Raw genomic sequence first — 12,942 nt, forward strand, 5'->3', positions numbered from 1 at the left:
GTACTCGTGTACACCTGTGGCACTTCATTTTAGCAGTAGTCACTCTTGATGATCTTGTTTGATACTTAGGTGCTTCTGTTCCTAAGAAAATACTTGGGAATATTTTCTAAAAGACAAATTTGGAAGAAAAGTGAAGTTACTGTGGAATCTGAATTATAAAAGTGTCCCCTCATTTCACTAGAAGTCTCAAAATTGGGGGAAGGTTAAATATTCCACATATTTGGTGTAAATAATCTTTAACACCGTCAATGATCTAGTTCATTTTCATTTTACTGTTGTGCTAAAAATACGATCACTGTTAGTAGAACAAACTAGCATAGTCCTTTCATTCATGTCCCTCTTCCCCATCTGCATTCTTGAATACACACGTGAATTAACTTTTTATATGGACACATGCAAGCAGAAAACCCATGCTACCTATCATCAATTATCATAGTTTTTCAACACAATTACATATATTTATTTCTATTTTAGACACTTGCAAAAGTTCTTTTGTGGGCATTTAGTTAGTGGAAGAAATTTCAAAATTTCTGCCCCTCTCCCTTCCACATAACCATGATTATCTGGAGGCTCTGAATAATACCACCTAAGTTTTTATATAACACTTTTTCATCGGTACATCTTTAAAGTGCTTTACAAAAGTGATGTGTATCAATATCATAATTTTACAGATGGGGACATGGAAACACTGTGAAGCATGGAAAGTCAGAGAGAGTTTCCCATGGTCACCCAGCAAGCCAGTGGTGGAGATGGGAATAGAATCAAGGCTTCCTGAGTCACAGTTCAGTAAACCCATTGAAGTCTTTTCCTTCTTATTCCAAAGGAGAAGCTTAGGGATGAAAAATGTACAGAGCCACCACCTTCGGAGGAAATGGAGGGAAGGATGTAGTGTGTCCCACTTGAATTAATCTAGAAAGGCAATAGGAATGAAGGGACTCTGGCTAAAGCTTGGGTGAATTGGGTATAACTGGATCTTGTTGGTGTTACTGGAACTTGTTTTGGGGTGAGAAGGGAGACTGGGAGGGAGCTGAGTCCTGGGATATGAGGGTGGGGAGTAAAAATTTGTTGGGATTTTTGATATACACCACAGTTCTGCAGTCAGAACTACAGGAAATGTAGAATTTTAGGCAAACCTTATTAACACAACATATTAAGTAACTATACATAGTGCATTTAACATTCAGACATTCTGTTTGTATCATACACTGTTCCTTTTAAGACATGAAAAGAACATAGTGCATGTATGATTTGAGTACTACATAAGCATATCAATGTACCGGTTGGTGCCCATAAACCAGGGGAGTACAAAGATATCAGCAACTTTGTCTCTATATTGCTATCTTCTAGGAAAATACTGCAAAATTAAGAGAGCAGCTGATTTTTAAAACAGACTTAATTTTTTGAGTTTCAGTGATGTCAGTGGAAAAAAGAAGCTTTAAGATCGCAATATTTTTAAAATATAGGCGCTATCCATAATTCTACTATTTTTTTCATACAGGCATTTGTAAAGGATGTACATGAAGATTCAATAACAGTTGCATTTGAAAACAAGTAAGTGTACAGTTGCTGTTTTCCACAGTGTTTAAATCTAATACTGTGTTTATTTAATGTGTCTAACTTAGTAATACATAAATAATGCTTTTTTCGGTATGGGTAAAAAATTGTAAAACATTTAAAATCTGAACGTTTATGCTATAGCTCTTCACAATAAAAATGATAGCATTTTATTTTAAAATGTTACCTAGGAAAGATGTAATAAAATAAGTTTGTTTTGTTCGAGGCAAAGGTAAACATTGCTGTATTACTAATGTTATGTGTTTTGTTTGGATGGCTCAAAAGCAGTTCCATGAATTCAACCAGTATCTCTTGTTATTGGAGATGTTAGACTCACTAAATTATTACAGAAGATATTCTGAGTTGATTTTAAAATGTAGCATCATCAACAGTGAGGTCTATGGCAGCCCCCTTGCAAGAAATCCATGTGCTACTCACCCCTTTCCATTTTTTTAAGAATACATACACGTAGAGGCATATAAAAGAGAAAATCTTTGTAATATTCTGTATTTATATCTGTTGGTTTTTTAATGGAGGAAAACAATGCACACCTCTATATAAACCTTCTCCAGCATATATTTGTGGTTGAGGTGACATCACTAAGTGTATGCTGGGACGTTCCTTGCTAGTTTCTGTTAAAAGTATGGGTGTTATAGGACCCGAGGAAAGAGTGCATTTTGGAGGGAAGCTTTTAACTTAAGTTATACTTATGTCTCAAAAAAGAATTTACATACTCCTCGTTCTTCGTACTATCACTATTAACTGAAATTAGAGAGAATTCTTTTTCTATTTGTTTTTACTTTGTTCAATACTCTGTGTATAAGAGAAACAGTAAAATTGACTATAAAGTCACTGAACTTCCCCTATTAATTTTGTTTGGTTCTTTCAAATGGCAACAGGGAAATGAAAAACACAAAATTTAAAGATACAGGAAAATGTGATTGAATCTCATGTCAACTCATTTTAGTTTAACAGAGAAGATATAAAACCTGAAACTTAACTATTTTTAAAAAAACATAGCTAGATTTCCAAGCTGTCTTTTTCTTGAAGCTGTTGTGCTTGAATATCCATGTTAGCCTGGTTCTAACATGCATACAGCACATATTCCTTGATGAAATCTTCAATACTTTACTGCACACCTTTAAATGATCAGTGTTACTGATATGTTCTGCTCAATAAAGTTTGGGTTCTTCTATTTTTGAATTTAATAAATAATTTGGAATTTGTTTAGTATAAAAATAGAACTTCTAGGTGTTTGACAGTATTGTAAGCAAAATACTGATTTTTGGGGGGAATTATTTTGTGGTAAGGAAACAAAGATTTTTCTGCTGCCTCCAGCCTTCAAGAAGGTCCCTGATACAGTTTTAATACTTCTATTAGTTTTAAGATTCTTAACTACATTTTAAAAACTTTTTCTGCAACATTTTTATAGTAGATTTTGTTAATTTAAATTTCATGAAGTTTTTGTGTGAAAATGTATGAAAAGTAAAGATGTGAACTTTACAGGTCGAAAATACTTGTGATCCTTTTAAAAAGAAAGTGAAAGTACATGGGCCCGTCTATCACTGTATTTTTGTTTTCAGCTGGCAGCCAGAGAGACAAATTCCATTCCATGATGTGAGGTTTCCACCACCTGCAGGCTATAATAAAGATATAAATGAAAGTGATGAAGTAGAGGTATGTATTATGTTTTAAACAGTACCTTTTTAGAATATCAGCTAAGTAAGTGGGAATAAGTACAGCACTACGCCATCTCATTGATATCAAACATTATAGAAGATAATCTTGAGTCTACTTAAGAGCTTCTTTTGACAGTTGTAAACCACATCCTTGACACATGAGGGATTTGTCCGCTACAGTTACTTCCCTGACCTCCATGGTAATGATAGCAGTTGGCTTACAAACAGTGCTGTAAATTGGATCCTCATGTCTTCATTGATGAAGAAAACTGTGTTAGTATATGCTTGGGTTTGAATCATGTTAGCTAGAACTGTTTCAGGTGTAGTATAGACAGGGCCTATACATATAAAGTAAAACCTCAAGATAAATAAGCAACTTGGTAATATGTACTAAAAAATACCCCAGTGCCCATTGATAACAGACCTGCCAACTTGATGGGCTTTCAGACCTTCCTATAGATCTCTGAGAGAAACCCGTCTGCTTGTGATTTAGCTGTCTTCCTCACTTCCCCAGTTGATTGACAGGGAACGCAGAGTTGATTTTTGGGGAGGGTGAGAATTCTGTGACTGACAGGTGAGAATTAACTAACGTGGGGCTGGGAAGCTCACATTTAATTGACCCAGGGCCAGCTCTTGGATTGCATCATTGACATACAGCTGGGGATAGGCAGATCTGTTGCTGAAGGGGCACGGAACCATTCATTTCAGGGTTTATGGGGAAACTGGAGCCATTTGCACAATTGGACAGTATTTTGTGCAAATTCATGTAATTGTATGCAAATTAAAACTGGTTTTTGTACAGGATGTTGGCAGTAATGTGATAGATTATGCAGCAGTTCTCAAACTCCATTTCATCTTTTTCTGACAACAAAAATTATTACATGACCTTGGATGGGTGGCTGGAGCCATGGAGCCCTACTGCCCAGAGTGTTGGGGAGGGCAGAGGGGGCCCAAGCCCCACCGCCCCTAGTTGAGGAAGGGGAGGCTGGAGAACTCTGGCTTTGGCTTCAGTCCCAGGCCCCTGCAAGTCTAATGCTGGCCTTGGTGACCCCATTAAAATGGGATTGCAACCCACTTTGGGGTCGCAACCCACAGTTTGAGAACCGTAGGGTTATTACATGGTATTATTGAGGGTGGGGGGAATTTTCAAAGGCACAGAGAGCAACAATTAGTAGAAGTTGGGTACCTGATTCCAGTTTCATTCCATGCATCTGATGAAGTGGGTATTCACCCACGAAAGCTCATGCTCCAAAACGTCAGTTAGTCTATAAGGTGCCACAGGATTCTTTGCTGCTTTTACTGATTCCAATTTGTGTTTTGAAGCCAGAGTTATCAATTGGTTGGTTGAACATACTATTTCTTGTTCTTTCAATCTTACAGAATTACAATTAAGAAAACATAATATATAAAAATTAAGGTCACTCTAATATTACCCATCTGACTTCCTTATTTTACAGGTTTAAACTTCTTACTCCTTTCTTAAATATTGTCTAAATTTAAAAGTTTTGCTGATATGGCAGTATAGTTTATTCTGGTTCAGAGAGCAAAATAAACTATTCCAGCAAAACCACTTTGCTGATAAAACTATGTCTGAACTAGGGCTTTTGCCGCATATATATGATGTATAAAAACCGATAACATAAAATCATCACATCCCTATTTGATGTTGCTATGCTGGCAGAACTTTTTAGTATAAACCTGGCTTTATTGATGTTATATGTGTATGTCCATGCTGACTATAATATTGTGCACTGGCATGACCTCTAAGTACCTACACGTAATTAAAAGAGAGATGAAAATGAAATATTAGCTGGCCTATAAGTCTGAATTCCTTTGCTTTTTCGAGTAATTCAGGATTGTCCTGACTTTTGCAGATTCATATAGGCTATAATTTTATATTTGCTGTGGTGTTTAAACTTGGCTCTTAGTTTACATTTTATAAATCCTATATAATTTACTGGTTTGAAAAGTTCTTGCATAGCAGGGACAGATTTAGTGGTAATATCAGTCATGACTTGTGCAGAATTTGCATAAAGCACATCACAAGTTTCTGTATTAATATAAGGCAGTTCTCATTCTTCAGTTTTGTACATTATAATTTTTTATTTAGGTTTATTCCAGAGCAAATGAAAAAGAACCATGTTGCTGGTGGCTGGCTAAAGTGAGAATGATAAAGGGTGAGGTAGGAATATATATACATACACACTTCAATTTTCTTGTGTTTCTCTTTTCTTTTGCAACTGTCTGGACATCGGATTTGAAGTTGTTCCTCTTTTAAATTTATTCTTAAGTAACTATGTAGGCTGTCCCATTAATAGGAAGTTTGATTAGGGATGTCTTTTTACCTAAAACTAAAAAAGTGCAGAGTTTATCTGCGCAATTAATGAATGCTTCACACTCAATTCAGTCATAGCATAATTCTTGTTCTTGTCATTAAACATGTAGCTTGGATGATTTTATTATTTTTATATCAGTTTTATGTAATAGAATATGCAGCCTGTGATGCTACATACAATGAAATTGTCACAATTGAGCGTTTAAGATCTGTGAATCCCAACAAACCTGCAACAAAAGATACTTTTCACAAGATCAAACTGGAAGTGCCAGAAGATTTAAGGCAAATGTAAGTACAAATCTGTTTGTATACATAATTTATTTTGAAATTTTGCGTGAATATGAGAACTCAGAAAAGAGGGAATTGAAAATTGTCATTAATAGTTTAAATTGTATTTTTCTACATTATCAGATGAAAGTGCAGAAAATGTAGACATTATTAACAATGTAACAGTTTGTACCCATTTCAGGAATTAATGTCTGAAGTGGTACTGCAAGCCTGCAGAAATAAGGAATTTTTTTTCCTTTTGAGTTTTCATTGTCTTGAACAGTATAGAACCAGACAGATTTTGTGTTGATTTTTGTTTCATTGTTCTACTGTTTTCTGATATAAATAGGAAAAAAATGAATTTGGTAAGAATTGAATGCACCTTATCAAGTTATTTGAAAACTACATGAAAATGCTTACATTTTTTAAACTTGATAAGCAGACTGTATATGACAAGTGTCTATATAAATACATGTTTAATGGCTGAGGAAAATACCATGCTGCTTATTAAGTGTAGGTTATTTTAATTGTGAATATATGGATGAAATAATTGGAAAGTAATCAGTAATGGCAGAAACTGTCTACTGGTTTGAAATAAGAACAATTAGTTGTGAGACTTCTGGAATACTGACATGAAATTGCCTGAAAATTCCAGAGAATGTAGTTCAGAAACCTTGGTTGAAACTCTGACTTCCCTGTATAGCTTTAAAAGATAACCCAAGTCAGAACTGGAGAAGGAGTCTTATAGAAAGAAGCTATTCTATTGCATAAGACTCCCCAAACTTCAAAATTATAAGATTAGTGGAATATTCTGTAGTCCACTTACTGCACTCCTATAACCTTACTGCCACCCATTTTACTGAGTAGAGAACTGGATGCATTTACAGTGCTTTCATTTGTTGTATCATCAATTCTGTCAGGCAGAATATAGAATCTGAAATCCTCGGTCCTAACAGATACATTTTAAAAAAAAGAAAGCTCAGGGATTTTTGGGTTTTTTTAAGTATTTAAGATTAAACAAGTCTTTTAAAGAGAGAAGCCCTTAACATTTTTTCTTCTTAAAAGCTCGTCATTTCACTTTTTGAAAGCAGTGAATCTATCATGTGCAGGAATAACAGAAATAATTTCATGTCAGATTTCGGGTGAATGATAAACATTTGACATTTAAACTTGAGCGCTTCTATTGAAATAGTTCCTTACTGAAGCTCTGTTTTATTAAATTTAATTGAAAATTCAACTGATCAATCAAATACAGAATAACTGTACTTAATATAGCTTAGATAAAGTTTAGTAAATATTTTTCTGAAGTACAAAGCTAAGACTGTAAAGCTTGGTTATGGGAAAAATGGGTGGAAAAAAAAATCTTACTATTCAACCATTATTTATATAATGTAAAGAGAACCCTCCTGAATTACTTGATGAAGAATTCATGGTTTGCTTATATCAATACAGTAGATAGCAAGAGGAATCTAGTGAAAACTATCCTCCTCTTCCCAAGTGATAAATTGTTCAAAATTAAATGTGGTGTTTATCACAGAAATATGGCCATGTAGCCAGATGTAATTAAAATGTAAATGAGAAAACTTAACATTCAGAAATGCAGAAGAAAAATATATTTTACATAAGACCAAAGAAATGATGTACATTTCAAGGTTCTAATGACACTTTCTGATGGTTGTCATGAGTCATTCTGTAGGAAGCCTTTATTGATATGTGACTGAATTGGATCCAAAGTGTGTAGTCTTAAATCTACTATAACTGGTAGAATTAATAATAGTTCCTTAATTTTTTCTTTAAATAATACATATATTTCTACCATCAACTATCAGTAATGTTCATTTAATAGAAATATATTATCCTTTAAACACATACCCTCACTTGTGAAGACCAAAAAATACTTGGAATACTAATCTTTTAATCTTGCTTAGCATCTTCATAAATTACACATGCATGCACATCTGAAAGACAACTGGAATAGCTCCTTTTACTATTTTCTATTATTGAATTAGGAAGGAAGTTTTGCCTTCCCCCTTGTTTCCGACCTCCCCTCCCCCAAAGATTGTCCATATCCTTTACAGAAGGAAGGAGTATTTTTAAGTTTAGATTCTTCACACAGCAGATTTAAACTAGCTTTTTATTTACATCTTTCCTATAAGGATGCTAACTGATTGCCATATCTACTCCTGCCAGCAGAATTATAGTTTTCAGATATTTAGCATACCTACAGAACTACCCTTGTGTTCTACAAAGAAATTATTTTACCATTAATAGTTTCAAAGATGATAAAATTTATGCTTTAGCCACAAATGCATCAAATAAACATTCCGTAAATATGTAACATTTTTATTCTTAGGTGTGCCAAAGAGTCTGCACATAAAGACTTCAAAAAAGCAGTTGGAGCATTTTCTGTAATATATGATTCTGAAAACTATCAGCTTATCATTTTGGTAAGTACTGTTTCCCTAACTACCTATTGTAAGGGTTTATTTGAACAATGGATTTGTCAACTATTTTGTTTTTTTGTCAATAATGTAGTCCATCAATGAAGTAACAACAAAGCGAGCAAATATGCTGATTGATATGCACTTTCGAAGTCTTCGCACCAAGTTATCTCTGATATTGAGGAATGAAGAAGCTAGTAAACAGCTAGAGGTATGTTATCTGTTTCTCCGTCAGATAACCTGAATACTGTACTGAAAACACTTGTGCATAACTGGCAGGAGTTTTTTACCTGGGTGGCATTATAATTAAGTACACCTCTATCTTGATATAATGCTGTCCTCGGGACCTGAAAAATCTTATCGCGTTATATCAAACTTGCTTTGATCTGCTATAGTGCACCCCCCCTCCCCCGAGCACTGCTTTACTGCGTTATATCAGAATTCGTGTTATTTCGAGTCACTTTTTATTGGGGTAGAGGTGTACTACCAGTATTCTCAGTGTTGTACCAGGTGCAGATAGAGATGTAGTCCCTGACAGAGGAGATTACAATTTAAGGGTCTAATCTAACATCCAGTCCCACTGGAGTCAGCAGGCGTATGTGTAGGAGTGAATAATTGCTTCATAGCATTAGACCCTAAAATGCCAAGATTTGATAACAATATGCTGGGGAATCCAGAGATTTTGAGATAATTTAGAACGTTTGTTTTTAAATATAGATGGGAGTGGGTATAGCATGGCATTGATGTGGGTTAGTGTTTGTAGTCCTCAGAAAAAACAGGTTTCCACATGGGGTTTTAAAATGTTGAGTATGGGAGCCTGGAACTCTGGAATATGAAGGGCTTTAGAGTGTGGCATAAAAAAGAGCACAACAATGAACTGGAGGAGAAAATGAAGAAAATGGTGAGACGGATGATGTTGGCAGAGCAAATGGTATAGTATTTATAGTCAGTAGATACACCATTCACAAATCAACATACTACAAATATATGACATACTGTCTGAGGATTCAAGAATGTGTTGAGTGTCTGGAAGCTCACTTGTGTTTGTACATGGGAAAAGAGTGAGCAAGCAAATACTTATTTTGCTGTAAAGTAAATGAACTTTTCTTACTTTTCTAAGTGTGTAAATCAAAGATAATACCCATATTTGTAAAGAATTTCGAGAACTGACAAGAACTGTGTGTCAAGTATCGTTATTACTATGTAAAATTCCATATTGGCAAATGGCATCTCTGTTCTATTATATTGGAGCCTATATTTTCAGAGGTTTTAATTTCTCATTTTAGCTTAAAGTGGGAAGAAACTCATGAAACATATTATAGTGCAGGACTTCACAACTCACGAGATTCAACTGGCATGTGAATTACACGAATGTTCCTGTTGGATTACATCCCACAGGTTGATAAACTAAGGGCTGGTCCACACTGGGGGGGGGAAATCGATCTTAGATACGCAACTTCAGCTACGTGAATAACGTAGCTGAAGTCGAATATCTAAGATTGGATTACTCACCCATCCACACCGTGCGGGATCGATGTTCGCGGCTCTCCCTGTTGATTCCGGAACTCCGTTGGGGTTGATGGAGTTCCGGAATCGATATAAGCGTGCTCGGGGATCGATATATCGCGTCTAGATTAGACGCGATATATCGATCCCCGAGCAATCGATTTTAACCCGCCGATACGGCGGGTAGTCTGGACGTGGCCTAAGAGCAGTACAATTTTGAAGGCACTAGTACCAAGCCATGAGTTAGGAAAAGAGCAACTCAACTTGCACTGTCCTGATGACCTTTCCTGATGCCAGCTACAGCCCCACTGCTCCATTCTTTTTCTCTGTCCCATGCCCATGCAATGTGAGGTCCTGGGGAAGTGGTGGTTCAGAACACAGCCTCTTGAAGTGTTACTTCCCCAGAGCTGATAACTGTATGGGGTAGTAAGCAGAAACACTTCATTCCTAAACTTAATTCTCCCTCCTCCTTACACACACCAGCTATCACTGTCATCCTTCAGCTTCCACTCAAAACCAGCCATTGGCTCATGCTGTTACTTCAGTTCTGAAGCTCTTTGCAACCTCAAAGGACGGGAATTTCAGTGAAGTCTGACAAGAAACTATGAATGGATTTGGGGTCCTGGGTGGAAAACAGTTGAGTATCCACTATAATAGTGGGATAAATCTATAGTTGTAGTATAGTGGGATGAAACTTGGCTGTGATACCTATCAATAGTTTATTTTTTTAAATGGCTTAAATGATTTAAAGTGGCCAGAATGTGTACCTTCTTCCATGCATTTTTTTTGTCAGTATAAATATCCTATCTCTTAAAACAGTTTTATCATGGAAATTTATTTTTGTTTTGTATTGTGGATTGCTACTTATCATGTACACTTCCATTAACATGGGAGTAAATCACAAACTGTGATGTATAAAGAATAATAATTGTTTCATTTGTTTCGTAATTCAGTGAACCACAAGAGATTAAAAAGTCAATTTACTATCAGTAGGAATTGTGTTTTCCTGAGTCCCAGTCCTGCAAACTTGCCTTCACATCTGAAAGCTGTTTTTTACTTTGTGCAAAATCTCCAGTAAAAAATAAAAAAAAAAAATGCTTCTGCAGACCGTTTTATGCCAATAGTTACGCCTGTCTAGCTGCATTTAAAACTAATGGGACATGCAGAGATGTAACAGTAGTTAATCTGAAGACACTTGCGCTGCACAGGTGTAATTGAAGGCCCAATTTGGCCTACAGAATCATTATTACTGCCCTGCTGAGACAGGGTGCACATTTTATCTTGTTAATGGTACATGATTGTCAGAATAAAGCTATTCACATTCTCTATTGCACCACTCAGCTCTTTACTCTAAGTTTGGGCTTCCTTTATCTGTGGAAGTGCTATGGGTGATTACTAGGGCTGTCGATTTAATCGCAGTTAACTCATGCGATTAACTAAAAATAATTAATTGCGATTTTGTACTGTTAAACAAGAGACTACCAATTGAAATTGATTACATATTTTGGATGATTTTATACACTTTCATATTTATGTTGTATTCTGTGTTGTAATTGAATGATTACAAATATTTGCACTGTAAAAATGATAAACAGAAGAAATAGTATTTTTCAATTCACCTCATACAAGTACTGTACTGCAATCTTTGTCCTGAAAGTGCAACTTAAAAATGTCACATTAAGCAAAAAGATTCCACTTTCTACCACTGAGTGACACATTTGATAGATGCAAACCATTTCTGAGGCAACTTCAAATATATATATATATTTCTAATAATACTAGTATCTAGATTTATTTTAGGATTATTATACATGCAGAGATGTGTATTTTTGGAGAAAAGAAGACTTAACTGTAATTTTTCTTCTCCTCCTTACCTTTGGGATTACTGTGCCTACTCTTCTTAGCTCAAAATTTGGTGAAGGCTTCGGTCAGTTTCTGTTTTTTTTAATTGTACATGTTTGACAGTTTCTCCATGAACTTTAGAAATTAACTGATGTGGAAAATAGGGAGGTAGCCTATATATGTATCTAGTTAATTAAATCAGTGTAAATTGCTATAGTTTTTAGAAAATCAAAGTTAACTAGGAATGCATTCTTTCTTTAGAGCTCAAGGCAGCTTGCATCACGATTTCATGAACAGTTTGTGGTACGTGAAGACCTAATGGGTCTGGCCATTGGTACTCATGGTGCTAATATTCAACAAGCCAGAAAAGTACCTGGCGTGACTGCTATTGATCTTGATGAAGACACCTGCACATTCCATATTTATGGAGAGGTAAACTTCCAGACAAATAATAAAATTTAATAAAACTAACATGCTCTTGGAAAACACTGAACCCCTTTTATGTTTTTTTTTTCTATTTCTTAGGATCAAGATGCAGTGAAAAAGGCAAGAAGCTACCTTGAATTTGCTGAAGATGTCATCCAAGTCCCAAGAAACTTAGTAGGTATGTCAGTTTTGGAGTTTAGCTCTGTAATGGTAGAAAAACATTAGTTGAGACTTGTTTTAACTTTTAGAAACAATACAAAGAGGGCAGTCTAACATTTTGGAGATGCTTACTCTTTTGTTTTGTGATTGGGTTTTGGTTACTCTTATTGCAGAGAAGTTTTCAGCTCCCTACAGAATCTTGTGGAAAGTTTTATTAAAATGTATTGGCTTTGCTGAGAAACTGAATCCTGATTCACTTGCCCTCAGTGTACATAAATTTACTAGAAATTAAGTTAAGAGACCCTGGCTAAAACAATCAAATGGGTCACAAGGGAATATGACTCTCCCACAGTCACTTTTTGATTGCAATTGTGAAAATCCATTGTATAGCGAAAACAGACCTTTTTGTAGATTTATGTTTAGCAGACAGTCTTCGTTTTCAATTACTCATTCAGTTACTTTAATATTCCTTGTCACTTGTTTTGGTATTCTGAACAAAAAAGGAACTTGCCAACCAGAAAACAGGTGAAAAAAGTAGGCTGGTTTCAATATTGTCAAGGATATACATGAATTTCCTGAACTGTGCTGAGAAATGTGGTTTCTGCTATACAACAAGCTAATTGGCTTTTTCACAAAATTTCCTGCTATACCTATCTTTTCTATTGCCCTTTACCTGTGAAGCTTTTGTATAGGGGCAACAGTGGGACTAGGAAAATATCCAGGTACCATCTAA

General features: G+C 35.4%; 1 protein-coding gene across 3 annotated transcripts in view; it reads left to right on the forward strand.

Annotated features, from left to right (window-relative positions):
- The window catches only part of FMR1 (fragile X messenger ribonucleoprotein 1), a 53,935-nt gene that overhangs the window by 8,779 nt on the left and 32,214 nt on the right, over nucleotides 1–12,942 (forward strand). For all 3 annotated transcript variants that reach the window (XM_050964753.1, XM_050964751.1, XM_050964752.1), the window contains exons 2-9: nucleotides 1,499–1,551; nucleotides 3,138–3,231; nucleotides 5,344–5,415; nucleotides 5,708–5,856; nucleotides 8,189–8,282; nucleotides 8,371–8,487; nucleotides 11,886–12,056; nucleotides 12,150–12,228. In XM_050964753.1, the coding sequence (XP_050820710.1) occupies nucleotides 1,499–1,551; nucleotides 3,138–3,231; nucleotides 5,344–5,415; nucleotides 5,708–5,856; nucleotides 8,189–8,282; nucleotides 8,371–8,487; nucleotides 11,886–12,056; nucleotides 12,150–12,228 (829 nt within the window). The remainder of the gene's footprint in view (nucleotides 1–1,498; nucleotides 1,552–3,137; nucleotides 3,232–5,343; nucleotides 5,416–5,707; nucleotides 5,857–8,188; nucleotides 8,283–8,370; nucleotides 8,488–11,885; nucleotides 12,057–12,149; nucleotides 12,229–12,942) is intronic.

Source organism: Gopherus flavomarginatus, chromosome 8 (genome assembly GCF_025201925.1).
Source record: "Gopherus flavomarginatus isolate rGopFla2 chromosome 8, rGopFla2.mat.asm, whole genome shotgun sequence".
NCBI classification, from domain to species: Eukaryota; Metazoa; Chordata; order Testudines; family Testudinidae; genus Gopherus; species Gopherus flavomarginatus.